This window comes from Dendrobates tinctorius, unplaced genomic scaffold (assembly GCF_039654945.1).
Source record: "Dendrobates tinctorius isolate UK_male_01 unplaced genomic scaffold, ASM3965494v1 ptg000102l, whole genome shotgun sequence".
Classification (NCBI taxonomy): domain Eukaryota; kingdom Metazoa; phylum Chordata; class Amphibia; order Anura; family Dendrobatidae; genus Dendrobates; species Dendrobates tinctorius.
Genome location: NW_027361770.1, coordinates 36,294,445 through 36,314,884, shown reverse-complemented (window position 1 = coordinate 36,314,884; position 20,440 = coordinate 36,294,445). Strand labels below are relative to the sequence as shown.

The 20,440-nt window shown below is 44.2% G+C and overlaps 1 protein-coding gene across 5 annotated transcripts in view; it reads right to left on the bottom strand.

Moving 5' to 3' along the window:
• The window catches only part of LOC141099773 (uncharacterized), a 176,091-nt gene that overhangs the window by 135,381 nt on the left and 20,270 nt on the right, over positions 1-20,440 (bottom strand). For all 5 annotated transcript variants that reach the window (XM_073587824.1, XM_073587826.1, XM_073587828.1 and 2 more), the window contains exons 2-5: positions 17,883-17,948; positions 7,197-7,265; positions 4,989-5,007; positions 3,392-3,469 (exon numbers count right to left, since the gene is read on the bottom strand). In XM_073587824.1, the coding sequence (XP_073443925.1) occupies positions 3,392-3,469; positions 4,989-5,007; positions 7,197-7,265; positions 17,883-17,948 (232 nt within the window). The remainder of the gene's footprint in view (positions 1-3,391; positions 3,470-4,988; positions 5,008-7,196; positions 7,266-17,882; positions 17,949-20,440) is intronic.

Below are 20,440 nucleotides of genomic sequence, written 5' to 3'. Positions count from 1 at the left end.
ACAGCCGCAATACGGTCCTGCATTTGTGTGACGTGATCTATCACTGTTTTAAATGGAGTGACCTGACCCTCCCAGGTTTCTTTTGCAACGTCTAACAGTCCGCGAGGACGTCGGGCGTACAATAACTCGAAAGGCGAGAATCCCGTGGAAGACTGGGGTACTTCCCTGATGGCAAAAAGCAAATACGGAAGTAAATAGTCCCAGTTCTTCCCATCCTTGTCTATCACCTTTCTCAGCATCTGCTTCAGAGTTTTATTGAACCGTTCAACCAACCCGTCTGTTTGAGGGTGATACACGGATGTGCGTAACGGTTCGATTTGTAACAATCGGCAGAGCTCCTTCATTATCCTGGACATAAAGGGGGTCCCCTGGTCGGTGAGTATCTGTTTTGGTATACCGACCCGACTAAACACATGCACCAGTTCCTTGGCAATCGTCTTGGTGGCCGTGTTACGCAAAGGGATGGCCTCCGGGTAACGAGTGGCATAATCCAAGATGACCAGGATATGTTGGTGTCCACGTGCAGACCGTGGAAGGGGCCCAACTAAATCCATCCCAATCCTCTCAAACGGGACTTCAATAATAGGTAGGGGTACCAAAGGGCTACAGAACCGGGGCTTAGGTGCAGAGGCTTGGCAGTCAGGACAAGACTCACAATATACACGAATATCATGATGCATGCCTGGCCAAACAAAACAGTGTAATATCCTTTTGGTGGTTTTCTGGACTCCCAGGTGACCTCCCATCACATGTCCGTGGGCCAGGTCCAGCACCTGCCGCCGGTAGGGTTTTGGCACGACTAATAGTTGCACCGTATCTTCCCCCTTTTTCTCTGATAGAGTAAATCATTCTCCAGAACCATGTAAGGATATGCCAGCCTAGAGCCAGGTTCTACGGGTACCCCATTTATCACTTTCACATTTGTCCTAGCCTGAGAAAGGGTAGGATCCTTTATTTGCTCGCTTTGGAAGTCATCTTTCTGAACTTCTAAATCCGGCAAACGGGGAGGTGGACGGCTGTCAGCCTCCTCCTCTTCCCCGGTCTCCTCATTATCACCCGCCATGACTGAAAACGGGAACTGCAGGTCATTTCCCGCAGACTCTTCCCCCGAGTCTTCCGGGGAGACCTCTTCCAGGGGTTCGGGACCCACACGCTCCCTGGGAGAAGAATCATGTACACTATTACCCGAGGGCATCAACTGATTCTCCCACAATTGCCAGAAGTGGGGAAAATCACGGCCCAGGATAACATCATGCAATAACGCCGGGACGAGTCCCACTTTATGTTGCACAGACCCATAGGAAGTAGTAATGCATATGACCGCGGTGAGGTACGAACAGGTGTCTCCATGCACACACATTACAGAAAATTTGTCTGATGGTCCAGTCGGGGCTGACACCAGACTGGCCTTCACCAGAGTCACCACACTTCCCGAGTCTAACAATGCCACCACATTTTTGCCATCAACAGTTAAATCACACAAGTGTTTTTCCACATCCTTTTGACCGGCATTCACACTCACTACCCGTGCAACCATAGACATGCGGATTTTAGAGTCTGTGACGTCGCACTGCATGGGTTCAGTAGTGACCGGACAGTTCGCAGCAATATGTCCCATCTCTTGGCAGCGGAAACACCTAACGGGCCCCTTGCTTAGACCATAGTTCGTTACTCTCGGCCTCGCAGTGCGGGCAGTCCCATTTTCCTCCCCCACTGTCTTAGAGATTTTTCCATCTCTCCTACTCCCTGGAACAGTCTTACCGGTTCCACGTGGAGATGATGAAGAACGAGGTGGGGTAGCTTCGTCTCGGAGTCCTTCCGCCACGGAGTAACGTTCAACCAGATCCACCAGTTGATCTGCCGTCGTAGGATTTCCATGGCTTACCCACTTCCTCAGGGCTGGCGGTAGAGCTCTCAGGTACTTGTCCATGACGACTCTCTGGCGCTGTCAACACCTCGGGTTGTAGCCACTTCTTCGTCACGTGGATCAGGTCGAACATCTGGGACCGCGGTGGTTTATCCGGCTGATAAGTCCATTGATGCACTCTCTGTGCACGGACAGCGGTCGTCACTCCCAGCAGGGCCAAGATCTCGGCTTTCAATTTGTCAAAGTCCTGCGCGGCTTCAGGCTCTAAGTCATAATAAGCCTTTTGGGCCTCACCGGAAAGAAACGGGGCAATCAGGCCGGCCCATCGTGCCTTCGGCCATTTTTCTCGCACCGCCGTCCGTTCAAACGTGGTCAGGTATGCCTCGACGTCATCTTCGGTCGTCATTTTCTGCCAGTACCGACTCACGTGAATCACTCACGACTCGGCTTCCAGGTTAAGCTCAGGTAAGCTTGCCAAGCGCTGCGCCACCTGCTGGAGAAGCGAACGATCGGTAACTGTCATGTCCACCAACTCCTTCAGCTGGGCCATCACCCGATTAGCTTTTTGCTGGACGGCGGTGGACTGTACCAGCGCTTTCACCACGTCCTCCATGCTCATGCTTGCAACGTGATGCCCGCATTCTCCACCACAATGTGATAAAACACTCCGGGATCGCCTTTGCTGGGGTCAAAGGTCACGTGCATTCAGCATGAAACTCAGGCGCAGAGCTGGGATTCGGGTTTAACTGACCCGGGGTCAGGTTTATCAACGGTGAAAGCAATGCAAAAGGAAATAAAACATAAAACAAATCCTTGCCTGTCCGGCACTAACTAAACAATGGACAACCTAACTACCAACTGGCGGGCTTCTCCCGTCCAGCCAAACCACAGTTGCAGTGGGCACTGCTTCCACTCACGTGTGTCTCTCACACAGACAGGCTCTCTGTGTTCCCAGGCTGAGACACTCACACAACCACCTTGCATCATTTTATATCCACCTCCCATTATTCATTAGCAAGCAGGTGCGATACTGACCAGACTAGGCCACATAGGAAAGGAATCTGGGCGAGATATACCTGCCCTCATCCACTATTCCCACATGATTCTCACATAAGGAAAAAAAAAAAAAAAACGAACTCCTCAAGATCAGTGATGAAAAGCCTACAGAGAGATCCAGTGCATGCGCACTGCAGTATTCTGCTCTGCCCTCAACAGGGCAGGGCAGAGCAGTGTGCCTGCGCCAGAGCCACGACAGGCAGCAAAGAAGAGAAGAGGACAACATCGTATGAAGATGGGAGGCGCCGGACCGCAACACCGATCGGACCAAGACCAGACCGCCCCCCCAGTGAGTATAATCTAACTCCTTTTTCTTATCTTTCAGGTTACATCAGGGGCTTATCTACAGCATTACAGAATGCTGTAGATAAGCCCCTGATATCAGTGCGGGCAGCTGATAGTCGAAAAAAGGGGTGACAGATTCCCTTTAAATAATGAAAAAGGAAATGGATTTAAAATTAAACTTACCAATGAGGGGTTCTTTTCGTGACAGGCATGAAATATAATCTTGCAAGCTGCTGTAAGAATATTTTCCATACTTCTGGCCTAAAACATAATAGTAGGCATTACAGTTCAATAAAGGCAACACAACTTGTTTAGAACATACAAAGGTATATTTTGAAATAAAAAGACAGTAATTTTTACGCAATCTCAAAAAAAAAAAAAAAAGCCAAGGATATACTGAAGGGGTTGTTCACTACTCCGACAACCCCTTCTAAATCATTACATCCTCCTTTCCCTATGAAATAACAGCTATACTCACCTCTGGTGCAGGCGCCATTTCAATGGTGTCTGCACTGGCACTTCTGTAACATTAATATGTCATACGAGACCTGCAGGCAATCAGTGGCTACTTTGCCTGAAAGAGGGGAGGAGTGAAGCGGCCACTGATTGGTTGTAGGTCTCGTGTGAATGTCATGAGCCCCAGTGCCAACACCCTGGAACAGCACGTGCAGCGGAGGAGAGCATAGTTATGTTATAATGGGGGAACAGAATGAGTGAGAAGGGATGGTCAACGAGTACTGGGCAACCCCTTTAAACAAAAAGGTAGTTATTTTGATCTTGCAGGATACATTCAGAATGTGGAAATTATTTTCCCTCATAGCAAGTAGTAAAAGAAATTTTGTCTGAGGTTTTGACAATTAGTGTGTATTAAGGTGGCTAGCTTTCTCCTACTGGATTCTCCAAAGTGTTACCACTCTGGTATAGAAGAATGATCTCTTGAAGCACTGTGATCTGAGACACATGGGAGAAGAACATTTACAAACATTGAAAAAAGCTCCATACAGTTAGTCTTTGGGTCCTACAGAATATCCTGTATACTCCTCCCCAACCGATGGGTATGACTCAGTCCAAACGAGCACTTTAATCTTTTAAATGTGCAGATCATTCCTCGATAAAAGTAAGACTGCAAGTAATCCATCACCACATAAGGAAGAAGTCACACACTTAGGTCTCTTTCACACTTCAGTCTTTTGACGTCAGTCGAAATCCGCCCTTTTGTGAAAAAAAGCGGATTTTTTTTTTTTTGGTCTGAATCAGTTTTTTTTGTCATAGACTTACTTTAGCGGCGGATTGTGACGGATGGTCGTCCGTTGCATTCGTTTTTTGACGGATTTGTTTGAATATAAGCGTCCGCCGTCTGGAGTAGACGGACAAAGTAACGTTTTTTTCAGCGGCGGACCTGCTTTTTTAAACCAAGTATGCCCGGAAGATTTTTCCTTTCATGCAATTTAACCCTAAAAGCTGTTCTGGAACAGAAAAAAAAAAAATCACTCTCTCCTTTTACAGAGTTCTGTTCCTTTAAATTTCTTACACTGTCGCATCCGTTTTTTCACAGTTTGACTGTTTGGAACTGACGTCAAAAGACTTAAGTGTGAAAGAGGCCTTAGTGTACAACAATGTGACACTGCCTACTAGGAACATTCTTTTTCTTTCAACTAGCTTACAAAGCTTATTATTTCATTTCAGAGGCAATGCTTCACACCCTTCAGTACTCTAAATCTCAGTACAAAAAAGTATATTTATAATTTATTTTTTAGATCTTTAAATAGTTTTTACTTACCATAGTAAGCATCTTCCATCTTAAAAGGTCAGTGCGCACCGGAAATAAAAGAGAACATTGATAAATGAATTGTGATAGTACCAGCAGTTATGTGTACAATTGGAGCATTAAAGGGAACCTGACAACAGACATGTGCTGCCCAACCACAGGCAGCATGTATCAGGCACTGGCTGCATGATCAGGTGCAGCATTTCCGAGGGGGGGGGGATATTTTTTAACCCTTCACAACCTGTGGGTTTTCCTTTTGCGCCCCTGCTTCCCAGAGCCATAACTTTATTTTTTCAGTCAATATGGCCAAGTGAGGGATTTTTTCTTGCGCGGGACGAATTGGTACTTTTTAACTACACCATTGGTTTCACCATATTGTGCACTGGAAAACGGGAATAAAAATTCCAAGTGTGCTGAAATTGCAGAAAAAAAAAAAAGTGCAATTCCACAATAGTTTTTTTTTTTTTTTTTTTTTTTAACATGTTCACTAAATGCTAAAACCTACCTGCCATTATGAATCTCAAGATCATTAAGACTTCACAGACACCAAACATGTATAGGTTTCGTTTAATTTAAGTGGTGAAAAAAAACTTCAAAAGTTTTTTTTTTTTTTAAAAGGTACCATTTTCAGAGACACAATCTCCATTTTTCAGGATCTGGGGCTGGTTGAGGGCTTATGTTTTGCGTGCTGAGCTGACATTATTGATACCATTTTGGTGTAGATATGATGATTTGATCGCCCATTATTGCATTTTACGGCAATTTTGTGATGACCAGAAAACTTTTTCACTTGTTACGCCGGTAACCCATCTGATTAATTCTTTTTATATTCTGATAGATTGGACGTTTTTGGATGCGGTTGTAACAAATATGCGTACTTGTGGGGGGTTTTTATGATTTTATTTTCAATGGGGCAAATGGGGGGGTGATTTGTTTTTTTTTTTTTTTTTTTTTAACACTTTTCATTTGCATTAAGTCTCCATGGGAAGCTGTAGAAGCTGCGATTATCAGATCGCCTGTGCTACACATAAGCAGGGCTGTAGCCATGCCATGTGCAGCTAAAATGGTCATCTGCCAAGAGCGCCGCTCACAGCCGCATTTAACATGTTAACAGCTGCGGGCGGAACACGATTCCTCCCGCAGCTGTTAGAGAACCACGTCAGCTGATGAAATCAGCTGACAAGTGCTGGAAAACATGCGGACTCATCACCAAAACCCGCATGGAGTGCAGGGACATGACCTATGACATACCTATAAGCCAAAGGTCACGAAGTAAAGTAAGGAGTTGGGGTTGGGGGGGGGGGGGGTCACACCATGATGATTCTCTCAGACGAGATTCACCTCAATTAAGTACTTGACACATGGTTCAAACTCTAGCAGAGCTGGAGCTGAGTGTCAATTTACTGTGATGAAATTCTTTAACATTACAGTGAGAACAGGTGAAGAGGAAAGCGAGAACTTAATTTCTCCAACTTCTCCATTGTCAGTGTCCACATAAATATGACTACATGCATGCGGCTTTCTTCGGGCACTTCATTGCGCCTCTGATGCCAGGTGTACAATTTCCGGCTGAAAAAGCCACATGTCCAGAAGTGAAGACGGCTCACCTCCATCTTCCGCACTTTCGATCATGCGCAATACGCTTCTGAAGCCAGGAAGTGTGAACCCAGCTTCAGAGGCACAATGATGCTGCCAAACAAAGCTGTTATCATTCGCAGCCACCAGCTCTTGCAAATTATATCATGACACCCTCAGGGACGTAATAACATGCAAAGAGGGTTAGTGTGCTGAAACAAACATCCCATTGACTAAGGCCTGTTTCACACTTCCGTATTTTCCCGTCAGTCAAAATCCACCAAGTTTTTTAAAAACCGGATCTGCCAAAAAAGGGGCGGATCCGTTTCCCCCCCCATAGACTTACATTATTGGCGGATCTTGACTGACGGCCGTCCGTCCCACCCGTTTTTTTACGGATCCGCCAAGATTTTAGCGGCTCCCGGGCGGAGGAGACGGACCATGCAACTTTTTTTGCTTTGACGGTCCGCTATTTTGAGCATTAACCCATAAATGCCGTTCCAGGAGCCGCTAAAATCTCTCTCCCCCTCTCGATTTGTGATGCTTGAGGAGTATATCCCATAAAACATAGAAACGCAACATGACAAAAGTAACTGTAAAAAGGTAAAGTTGCAGGTTTCCCATTGTTAATCCCACACGCATTACCCGTTTATGCTCTTCATCTTTGTAATGCTGGTAAAGGCCACTGCCATTTAGGCAAGCAACTTGGCAAACCTGTTGAGAAACAAAAGTTTTAGCAACAAGAAAGAGAGTTTACTTTATTTTCTCTCACAGCCATCAGTGGATTCTATTTAGTAGGAATACTTGCAGTCCTACGCATGTATGCAAGCACAAATACACATTTATCACTGTCTCCAATCTTGTATTCATACAACATTGCTAGGAACAGCTGCATATACAACACTAGATATGAACCGAACAAAAAGTATAAGGTCTATTTTAAAGGTATACACCGATTACCCATAGCATTAGTTTATGTTCTCATGAGTTTTGAGGCTGCATATTTTTGCTGTGCAAAGAAAACAAAATGCAGCATCTTACAGTTGCAGCAAAGTGTATGGTATTTATAGCAATTTTTATTAATGCAACATAAAATGACCTGCTGGCGCACAATTTAAATGCAAAATATTGCAATTTTTCTCAGGTACACCGTTTTATATGTGGATTTTCCCCATGAAATTGCACTGGACGCAGGAAATCTGTAGGTAAAACACATAGTACCCCAGGAAAAAGCACCAGCAAAACGCGTGTCAAGGTTTAGGAGAGGCAGCGTGCAGCAGTCGTTCACTTGTCACCCTTCATTTTTACAGGTAATAGGAATATTTTGTAGTTTATTATGCCTTATTAACAGTCACAAGTGTATCAAATGTGTCCTACTTGCCTAAACAGAGTGTTTATACACTGCCGTGTAAAAGTTTAGGGTTACTTAGAAGTTTCCTTATTTTTGAAAGAAAAGCACAGTTTTTTCCAATGAAGCCAACATTAAATGATCCAGAAATACACTCCATACATTGTTAATGTGGTAAATGACTATTCTAGCTGCAAACGTATGGTTTGTAATACAATATTTTCATAGGTGTATAGAGGCCCATTTCGAACAACCATCACTCCAGTGTTCTTGTGGTACTTTGTGTTTGCTAACTGTGTGGTGTAAGAAGGCTAATGGATGGTTAGAACACCCCTGAACCTTGCGCAAGTATGTTAGCACAGCTGAAAACAGTTTGGCTGATTAGAGAAGCTATAAACCTGACCTTCCTTTGAGCTAGTTGAGAATCTGGAGCAATACATTTGTTGGTTCCATTAAACTCCCAAAATGGACAGAAAAAAATAATTTTCATGTGAAACTCGACAGTCTATTCTTGTTCTTAGAAATTAAGGCTATGCCATGCAAGAAGTTGCCAAGAAACTGAAGATTTCCTACAATGGTGTGTACTACTCCCTTAAGAGGAGAGCACAAACAGGCTCTAACCAGAGTAGAAAGAGAATTATGAAGCCCCGCTGCACAACTGAGCAACAAGACAAGTACATTAGAGTCTGTAGTTTGAGAAATTGACGCCTCACATGTCCTCAACTGGCAGCTTCATCAAAACGCCAGTATCAACGTCTACAGTGAGAGGCGACTCCGGGATGCTGGCCTTCAGGGCAGAGTGGCAAAGAAAAAGCCATATCTGAGACTGGCTAATAAAAGGAAAAGCTTACCATGGACAAAAGAACACAGACATTGTACAGAAGAAGGTTGGAAAAAAGTGTTATGGACAGACGAATCCAAGTTTGAGGTGTTTGGATCACACAGAAGAACATTTGTGAGACGCAGAACAACTGAAAAGATGCTGGAAGAGTGCCTGACGCCATCTGTCAAGCATGGTGGAGGTAATGTGATGGTCTGGGGTTGCTTTGGTGCTGGTAAAGTGGGAGATTTTTACAAGGTAAAAGGGATTTTGAATAAGGAAGGCTATCACTCCATTTTGCAATGCCATACCCTGTGGACAGCGCTTGATTGGAGCCAATTTCATCCTACAACAGGACAATGACCCAAAGCACACCTCCAAATTATGTAAGAACTATTTAGGGAAGACGCAGGCAGCTGGTATTCTATCTGCAATAGAGTGTCCACCGCAGTCACCAGATCGGAATCCCATTGAGCTGTTGTGGGAGCAGCTTAACCGTACGGTACACAAAAAGGGTCCATCAAGCCAAACCAACTTGTGGGAGGGGCTTCCGGAAGCATGGGGTGAAATTTCTCCAGATTACCTCAGCAAATTAACTGCTAGAATGCCAACGGCCTGCAATGCTGTAATTGCTGCAAAGGGAGCATTCTTTGACGAAAGCAAAGTTTGAAGGAGAAAATTATTTTTTCAAATAAAGATCTTATTTTCAAACCTTGTCAATGTCTGGACTAGATTTCAAAATCATTTGGCAACTCATTTGATTAATAAAAGTATGAGTTTTCATGGAAAACACAATTGTCTGGATGACCCCAAAATTTGGAACGGTAGTGTAGGTACCATGGTCTGCTTTATTCGAACAGCTACTGTGTAAAGACTATTTTATATCCAAACACCAATTGAGATATGTCTTAACCCCTTCATGAGCAAGCCTATTTTAACCTTAATGACCAGGCCATTTTTTGCAATTCTGACCAGTGTCCCTTTATGATGTAATAACTCTGGAACGCTTCAACGGATTCTAGCGATTCTGAGACTGTTTTTTCGTGACATATTGGGCTTCATGTTAGTGGTAAATTTAGGTAGATAATTTTTGCGTGGGGGGGGAAGGGGGCTGGGGGAATTGGAAATTTGGCAAAAAAATTTGAAAATTTCGCAGTTTTCAAATTTTGAATTTTTATTCTGTTAAACCAGACAGTTATGTGACACAAAATAGTTACTAAATAACATTTCCCACATGTCTACCTTACATCAGCACAATTTGGGGAAAAAAAAAAAAATTTTGTTAGGAAGTTATAAGGGTTAAAAGTTGACCAGTGATTTCTCATTTTTACAACAAAATTTACAAAACCATTTTTTTTTTTTTAGGGACAACCTCACATTTGAAGTCACTTTGAGGGGTCTAAACTGCACCCCTCAAGCTACTCAAAACTACACACAAGAAGAAGATTATTAACCCTTCAGATGCGTCACAGGAACTAAAGCAACGTGGAAGGAAAAATGGACATTCGAATTTTTCCAACAAAATTTTCTTTTAGCATCAATTTTATTTTCACATGGGCAATAGGATAAAATGGATCCTAAAATTTCTTGGGCTATTTCTCCTGAGTACACAGATACCTCATATGTGGTCATAAACCACTGTTTGGGCGCACGGCAGGGCTCAGAAGGGAAGGAGCGCCATTTGACTTTTTGAACGGAAAATAAGCTGGAATATTTAGCTGTTGCCATGACGCATTTGGAGAGCCCCTGTGTGCCTAAACATTGGAGCTTCCAGACAAGTGACCCCATTTTGGAAACTAGACCCCCAAGGAACTTATCTAGATGCATAGTGAGCACTTTGAACCCCCAAGTGCTTCACAGAAGTTTATAACGCAGAGCATGAAAATAAATCTTTTTCCCCCTCAAAAATTGAATTTTTTAGCCCGCAATTTTTAATTTTTTTTTCACATGGGTAGCAGGAGAAATTGGACCCAGAAGTTGTTGTCCAGTACCCCATGTGTGTGTGGGGACCACTGTATGGGCACACTTTGGGGCTCAGAATGGATGTACTGATGTTTTGGAATGCAGACTTTGATGGAATGGTCTGCGGGTGTCATGTTACGTTTGCAGGGCCCCTGATGTGCCTAAACAGCAGAAACCCCCAACAAGTGACCCCATTTTGGAAACTAGATCACCCAAGGAACTTATCTAGATGTGTGGTGAGCACTTTGAACCCCCAAGTGCTTCACAGACGTTTATAACGCAGAGCCATGAAAATAAAAAATCTTTTTTCCTCAAAAAATTATATTTTAGCCCGCAATTTTTTTTTCCACAAGGGTAACAGGAGAAATTGGACCCAAAAAGTTGCTGTCCAGTTTGTCCTGAGTATGCTGATAACCCATATGTTGGGGTAAACCACTGTTTGGGTGCATAGCAGAGCTCGGAAGGGAGAGAGCACTGTTTGACTTTTTGAACGCAAAATTGGCTGGAATCAATGGTGGCGCCATGTTATGTTTGGAGACGACCCTGACCCCGACCCCAAGCCCAGGGAGGAAGGGACACCGGGAGCGACACGGGGACTCAGGAGGTAACGGGGGGGGGGGGGGGGGGGGAGGAGAGGGACGGTGATCGGAAGGCAGGGGAAGCGGTGCAGATACTGACGGCAGCCGGTGGGGGGGTCTGATCGCGGTCTCCAGCTATGTCCGATGCTACTGCAGCATCGGCCATGGCTGAATTGTAAGGCTATGTGCACACGGTGCAGAATTACCTGCGGGTTTTTCAGTGCGGAACCGCAGGTAAAATGACCTGCGGTTTTGCACCTCTACTATGTTAAAGGTGTTAAACCGCTGCGGAAACCGCCCAAACAATTGACATGCTGCGGTTTGTAAACCGCAGCAAAACTGCGTGGAAAAAAAACGCACCGTGAGCACAGTGTTTTTGAATCCCCATAGGGTTTCATTGTACTGTACTTTGTCAGCGGAACTGCTGCGTTTCCGCAGGGGCAAAACCCCTGCGGAAACGCAGCAGAATCCGCACCGTGTGCACACAGCCTAATATTTCATCAATGAAATTTGATATCACTCTGATTGGCTGTTAAAAGTGAAACAGCCAATCAGAGCAACCGTAGTCACTGGGGGGGGGGGGGGGGGGGGGGCAAAGACCCTGTACCTGCGTGTCGGGTGAACTTTCATTGACCCCGGTCACCCGACCCGCAAAGGGGGGGGGGCGCTATGAAGTCATGACAGCATATGAGTCATTGGTCGGATTGACACCGACTTTCATGACGCATACGACTGTCACTGGTTGGGAAGGAGTTAAAATATTCCACGCAAATTTTGAGGATTTCATTTGATTAACCCCTTTCTGTCATGTGACGTTCAATCCCGTCCATGTGCCCTGGGACTTAATTCCCAGGGACGGGATAGTACGCCACAGCTATCAGCGGCGCCCACTTGGTGAGCGCCGCTGATCACAGCTGACACCCAGCACAATGCGTCAGGAGCGGTCACGGACCGCCCCCGACACGTTAACCCCTTGCACACTGCGATCAAACACGATCGCGGTGTACCGGGGGTTAAAGGGAAGCCTCGGCAGGGAGGGGGCTCCCTCCGTGCTTCCCTGAGCCCCCCCCACAGCAGCGCACTGTGCAGCGCTGCTGCGGGGGGCTCCATCCCTGCACGTCCCCGAATCCAAGATGGCGACAGGGACATTCGGGGGCCTGCAGGGAGCTGGCTTCCTCAGTGCCTGCAAAGCGCAGGCATGAGGAAAGCCTGTGCAGTGCCTGTGACAGATCGCTTGATGTGACAGATCAGCGATCTGTCACATGACAGGTATGTCCCCCCGTGGGACAATGTAAGTTAAAAAAAAAAGTGTAAAAATAATTTTAAAAAAAAAAATTCCCTAATAAATTATTTTTTGGAAATAAAAAAGTACACATATTTGGTATCGCCGCGTCCGTAACGACCCGCCCTATAAAACTGTCCCACTAGTTAACCCCTTTAGCGAATCCCTTAAAAAATAAAAATAAAAAACAAAGCAAAAAATAATGATTTATTATCATACCGCCAAACAAAGTGCAATAACGCGCGATCAAAAAGACGCATATAAATATCCATGGCACCGCTGAAAACATCATCTTGTCCCGCAAAAAACGAGCCGCCATACAGCATCATCAGCAAAAAAAATTAAAAAGTTATAGCTCGCAGAATAAAGCGATGCAAAAATTATTTATATAAAATAGTTTTCATTGCATAAAAGCGCCAAAACATAAAAAAGACCTAAATGAGGTATCGCTGTAACCGTACTGACCCGAAGAATAAAAGGGCTTTATCAATTTTACCGTAGGCGGAACGGTGTAAACGCACCCCCCAAAAGAAATTCATTAAACGCTGGTTTTTGTTCATTCTGCGTCCCAAAAATCGGAATAAAAAGCGATCAAAAGACGTCACGTGCCCGAAAATGATAACAATAAAACCGTCAACTCGTCCCGCAAAAAATAAGACCTCACATGACTCGGTGGGTCAAAATATAGAAAAATTATAGCTCTCAATATGTGGTGATGCAAAAACTATTTTTACAATAAAAAGAGTCTTTTAGCATGTGACAGCTGCCAAAAATAAAAACCGCTATAAATAGTAAATCAAACCCCCCGTTATCACCCCCTTAGTTAGGGAAAAATAATAAAATTAAAAGAAAATGTATTTATTTCCATTTTCCCATTAGGGTTAGGGCAAGGGTTAGGGCTGAGATTACCGTTAGGGGTGTGTTGGGGTTAGAATTGGGGGGTTTCCACTGTTTGGGGACATCAGGTGTTCTCCAAATGCAACATGGCGTCTGATCTCAATTCCAGCCAATTCTGCGTTGAAAAAGTCAAATGGTGCTCCTTCCCTTCCAAGCTCTGCCATGCGCCCAAACAGTGTTTTACCCCACATATAGGGTATCAGCCTACTCAGGACAAATTGCAAAACAACTTTTGGGATCCAGTTTCTCCTGTTACCCTTAGGAAAATAAAAAATTGGGGGCAAAAATATTTTTGTGGAAAAAATGATTTTTTTTATTTTCACACCCGGGCGATATAAACTTCTGTGAAGCACTTGGGGGTTCAAAGTGCTCACCACACATCTAGATAAGTTCCGTGGGGGGGGGGGGTGTCTAGTTTCCAAAATGGGGTCACTTGTGGGGAGTTTCAATAGTTTAGGTACATCAGGGGCTCTCCATACGCACATGACACCCGCAGACCATTCCATCAAAGTCTGCATTCCAAAACGTCACTACTTCCCTTCAGAGCCCCGACGTGTGCCCATATACAGTAGTTTTCTCCCACATATGAGGCATCAGCGTACTCAGGACAAATTGGACAACAACTTTTGGGGTCCGATTTCTCCTGTTACCCTTGGTAAAATAATAAAAATTGGACCTGAAGTAATTTTTTTTGTGAAAAAAAGTTAAATGTTAATTTTTTTTTTTTTAAACATTCAAAAAATTCCTGTGAAGCACCTGAAGGGTTAATAAACTTCTTGAATGTGGTTTTGAGCACCTTGAGGGGTGCAGTTTTTAGAATGGTGTCACTTTTGGGGATTTTCTATCACAGACCCCTCAAAGTGGCTTCAAATGTGATGTGGTCCGTAAAAATAAAATGGTGTTGTAAAATTGAGAAATCGCTGGTCAACTTTTAACCCTTATAACTTACTAACAGAAAAAATTTTGGTTCCAAAATTGTGCTGATGTAAAGTAAACATGTGGGAAATGTTACTTATTAAGTTTTTTGTGTGCCGTATCTCTGTGATTTAAGGGCATAAAAATTCAAAGTTGTAAAATTGCGAAATTTTAAAAATTTTCGCCAAATTTCTGCTTTTTTTTCCACAAATAAACGCAAGTTATTTGAATGAAATTTTACCACTAAGGCCGGTTTCACATTAGCGCTTTTTAAGCGCACGCACGGCCGGGGGTAGCTCCGCCCCCGAGCCGGCTCTCTGCCCGGCGTGCCCGCCCCTTGCTTGTAGCGCCGCCTACTAGCGGACAGCGGCGCCTGCGATCGGCGCACCCCATCTTTAGCATAGGGTGCGCAGATCGTGCGCAGGCCGTGCGCTAGTTGCGCTTTGACCTGCGCTGCGCACTTTTGACGGTGCGCCGTGCGCGCCAAAATCAAACTTTTCGGATTTTGGCGCGCACGGCGCACCGTCAAAAGTGCGCAGCGCAGGTCAAAGCGCAACTAGCGCACGGCCTGCGCACGATCTGCGCACCCTATGCTAAAGATAGGGTGCGCCGATCGCAGGCGCCGCTGTCCGCTAGTAGGCGGCGCTACAAGCAAGGGGCGGGCACGCCGGGCAGAGAGCCGGCTCGGGGGCGGAGCTACCCCCGGCCGTGCGTGCGCTTAAAGCGCTAATGTGAAACCGGCCTAACATGAAGTACAATATGTCACGAGAAAACAATGTCAGAATCACCAGGATCCATGGAAGTGTTCCAGAGTTATTACCTCATAAAGGGACAGTGGTCAGAATTGTAAAGATTGGCCCGGTCATGAACGTGCAAGCCACCCTTGGGGGTTAAGGGGTTAATTGTGGTATCTGGGGGCAATTGCATTTCTGTGCAGTCACAGACATGCGACCATTGAGACTTATCAGGACCAATTTACAGGCTTATTTAAATAATTCTGTATCATTCATAACTATAATAATCTAATGCCGCACACTGCTGCTGCCTCCTTTGTGTTTTGGTTTGAGGCACTTTTTTTATCCTTTTCATGTTTCATGAATTTGTGCATGATTTTAGTCTAATATATCTTATTTGAACACTTCTTGATCTCAGTGCTACTTACATGTTGCATGATCAGTATGATATTTCATGTTTTGGAGTGTTGCCCTCCCTTTATTGAGGTAATGGGCCTGGGTAATATGCGGTACACTGATTAATATGTGGATTTTCCCCATTAAAATTGCACTAGATGTGGAAAATCTGTAGGTAAAACACATGGTCCTTTTCTGCAGCAGAAAAGGACTAAAACTGCTTTTGAGTAGCACATGAATTTATCAATAAAGTTTTGATAAAGCCAAAAACCAGGAAACATCAAAAACAAAGCAGCTTTATTTAAAACATGACATTTTAAAAAGAGGAAAAAAATAAAATATATGCAGTGTCAAAAATGCAATGAAAAAACACAAGTAAACACATTTAGCCAATAGGTGCAGAGATGCTGCAGAAAATTTTCCAACATCAAGAATTCAAAAACTCATCATGGTAACGTAGCCTAAGGCTATGTGCACACGTTGCGGATTCTGCTGCGTTTCCGCAGCGTTTTTGCTGCTGCGGAAACGCAGCAGTTCCGCTGACCAAGTACAGTACAATGAAACCCTATGGGGTTTCAAAAACGCTGAGCTGACGGTGCGGTTTTTTCCGCGCGGTTTTGCTGCGGTTTTCAAACCGCAGCATGTCAATTGTTTGTGCGGTTTCCACAGCGGTTTCATACCTTTAACATAGTAGAGGTGTGAAACCGCAGGGCAAAACCGCAGACCAAACCGCAGGAAAACCGCAGGTCACTTTACCTGCGGTTTTACCTGCGTTTCCGCGCTGAAAAAACCGAAGCGGAATCCGCAACGTGTGCACATAGCCTTAAACCATCTACCTAAAATTATGTCTCACTTATGCCTCTCATACATATTGCAGAACAGTAGGCATTGAACCAGTATTCTGGCACACAGATTCATACTGTCTTTAGAAACAAAAAAAATAAATAAAAAACCTTATAATAAACCATTTTCAGATTTCACTGCAGCCCAAGATCTGCTTGCTACGGTAATTTAGCCATCAGATGTTATATTTCCTTAGATTGGATATGGCAATAGCAAATATGCTTCTTTTGCTTTCTGAAATGGTGGGCGATTCAAACTGACGTAAACATAAGAGAATACATTTCTTTAAAAGAAATATCTGTATATCTGACCCCAACCTGCAAGAAGAAAAATAACAAACTCACCTGCAGTGCAGTCCGGTCCGAGGGGTGTCGCTGGTCCTGGTCCAGCGCCTCCCATCTTCTTATGATCGCTGTCCTCCTGCTTGCTTCATGTGGATGACTCATCCCTGCATGACTGTCACAGTCTGCTCCTGCATAGGCGTACTTCTCTGCCTTGACTAGGGTAGAATAAAGTACTGCAATGCGAATGCGATGGGCCTTTGACCTTTCCCGGCACCTGTGCACTGCAGTACTTTGCTCTTCCCTCAACAGGTCAGCGTATGCCTGCACAGGAGCGCAATGCCAAGAACATTGTATGGATGACACTGGGACGTGTCATCCACATGAAGCAAGCAGGAGGACAGCCATCTTAAGATGGGAGGACCAGCGACGCCAATGGCACCGGCCCGCCCCGCAGGTGAGTATAATAAAAAGTTATTTTTCTTCTCTTGCAGGTCGGGCTGGGGGCAGATATACAGCATTGTATAATACTGTATACCAGCCCAGAAAGGTGTTGCCTTGGCTAAAACTGGCAACAGCTTTGCTTTAAGTATGATGGACATCCCGAATGAATCTGCAATTATGATGTGTCAGGTCACAATGGTAAAGAAGCCGAAATAGCTGTGTAAGCAAATAATGCATGCTGAAATTTCAAAATTTGTAGCATATAAATGGAAATCTGTAAGTCTTTTAACAAAATGAATTAGTTGCTGAAAAACAAAATTACAGTTGTCTATTTTGCAATATATAGCAATAGCCAAATTGCAATATTGTTTGAAAAGTCTGCATGTCAATTCTTTTAACATTTTTTAAAGCTTTATTGACCCATAATAAGCAATGAGAGTGAAAATAAAAACACTGCAAAAAAGCAACACACATTTTTGCTGTGTTTTGTAGCTTTTTTGTAACTAAAATTAACTTTATTAAAAAATACACTGCAGAAAAAACACATGTATTCCACAATCAACAAATGCTGTAGAAAAAAAAACCACTGCAAGAGACTGAAGTTTTGAACACAGCATTTTTACTGTAAAGAGAGCATGTTTTGGCTTCAGACAAAATGGAGCAAAAACGTTGCATGTGAACAGCCCCTAAAACTAAAAGGACAATGTTCTACACGCTACAGTTTCCACAATGAAGTCAACAAGTAAAACATAGCCTTCCTAGTATATGTCCTCTGTCCTAATATTCTATAGTAAAACAGGACTGACCACTGCTACACATACATACTCTTACCTTACAAAAGTACGATTTTTTATTTCTCTCATACAGATCTCTGTCACTCATTGTGCCAATTTGGAACTGCAAAATACATAAGAAAGTTAAGGTAATCAAAGATATTCCAAAGTGGTATATATTCCTGCAAACAGCACATTTCGTCATGATAGAAACACATTACTAGGCTTCTGTTCTTACTAATAAAAAAACAACCCTATACCAAACATTATATTACCTTTAAAGGGGTTTTCCACCCCTGGGCAAGTTTTTGGGAAGCCCTGGACTAAATGAAATCCTAACAATGTACACACCACTAGGAATCAGCTCTGCTTGCCAGATCCAGCGGTCATCACATGCAGACCAGAGTCTCAGCCACATCACACACTGAGGATTCAGCCATGAAAAGTTGGCTTCACAGAGACAGAAAAAAGTGGAGACAGAAGGAAAACAAGCACGTGGGAAAATGTATTTAAAAATAGGCCATGCCATGATGCACTAAGCAATTGTATTTGCTTTGAACAGTCAATCTGTGCCGACAGAGTCCCTTTAACGTCTTTATTCATTTGAGACCAACGTGGCTCTACCTACAGATAGAAATCAGTAAGACTACAGGCAGCAGCACCATTTTCTTTGTGTACTGTATAAGTTTGGGAAGTCCAACTGAAATTATCAAAAGTTCATTGATCAATATGATTAGACTGCTTACCGTTGGCCTAAGGACATAATATTGCCACTAAAAGAATAAAAGACCCAAAGCTGGGGTGTGCGGTGGAAGGGAACATTCCAAAGATTTACAAGGGCCACAAACAAGGTGACATAACAAGGAGGCATAGACCTGAGTTACTGTTACTGAAAAAGGGTTACTGTTTGGCAACTGATTTTTTTTTTCATCTTCCAGACCTGGCAATTTTATGTTTTTTTCCCATATTCATTTTTTCCTCCCATTCTTCCATCCATAAGAGGGATTGTTTCTTGAGGGACAAGTTATATTTCTAAATCCATTCTATGAGAAGCCCCAATACTAAAAAGTTGGGATGTTTTATAAAACGTAAAGAAAACAATAACGCAATGATTTGGAAATTTCCATATTTTATTCGCAACAGAACAAAACACAGATCAGAATTTGAAAGACATTTTTCCAATTTATTAGAAAAAAGTTTTTGATTAATTTTGAAACGGATGGCAGAAACATCTGAGAAAAGTTGTGAAAGGGTTATGGAAAGGCTGGAAAAGAATACGTGCACACATTAAAGGGAATGGATCAGCTTTGCTATTCCATCTTGGAGCACGTTAATATACCGTATTTTTCGGACTATAAGACGCACTTTCCCCAAAATTTGGGAGGAAAATGGGAGTGTGTCTTATAGTTGGAATATACTTACAAGTAATGTGGTGGCAGCAGGAGTCGGGCGATTCTGTGGCGATCGACGCTGCAGGGTGATGATCACACTCTCCCTTCTCACGCTGGTGAGGGAGTATTCGGCAGTGTGCAGTGGTGCGGGGCTCTGCTGGCATTTTCTGAAAGCCTGGAGCTCCACACTTCCATTGCGGTGATGGGTAGCCTCTGGGAAAATGACTGCTGGAAGCGGCACATGTGCAGATTGAGATCTCGGCAACGAGACCTCACCCCGATACCTCAATCTGAGCATACGCCGACCATTTTCCTGGAGGCCACCACATTGCAGCAGTGGAGATGTACGGGACTCCGGGCTTTCACAAAATGTCGGCGGAGCCTCCATACCACAGAGCACCGACGAGCCTGCCGCATCAGCCTGGGATGGGATTTCCCGGAGGCCACCGCTTCACAGCAATGGATGTGCGGGGGCTCAGGGCTTACAGAAAATGTCATTGGAGCCCCTACACCATAGAACCTGCCGCACCAGTCTGGGATAGGAGTCATATCATTGCCGGACCACCGAACACCCCCTGTGACCACGCTCCACCAGCGCTACAGATTTCCCCCGGTAAGCTGAATTTGGACTGTAGGACGGACCCCCATTTGACGCATTTTTTTCCCATTTTACTTCTGAAAATTTGGGGTACATCTTATAGTCCGAAAAATACGGTAAGTGATTAGACAACTTTATTCTTCGGGTTGGTGCAATTACAGCAATGTCAGATATACCGTATTTTTCCGAATATAAGACGCACTAGACCATAAGACTCACCCCAAATTTTCAGAAGCAAAATGGGGAAAAAAAATTAATGTGTTAAATGGGAGTCAGTCTTACAGTCCTGAATTCAGCTTACCCTAGGGGGGGCGGGAATCAGCAATGCTGGTGGAGCAGAGTCACAGGGGGTGTTTGTGGGTCTGGCAATGACTGGTGCGACAGGTTCTACAGTGTGGGGGCTCCGCTGACATTTTGTGAAAGCCAGGAGCCCCCACACTTCCAATGCTGCGATGAGGTGGTCTCCAGGAAATTCCATCCCAAGGCTGGTGCTGCAGGTTCGGCGGTGCGAGGGCTCCAGCAACATTTTGTGAAAGCCTGGAGCCCACGCACTTCCACTGCCTCGATGCTGTGGCCTCCGGGAAAATGGCTGCTGGAGGTGGCATATGCACAGACTGAGATCTCGGC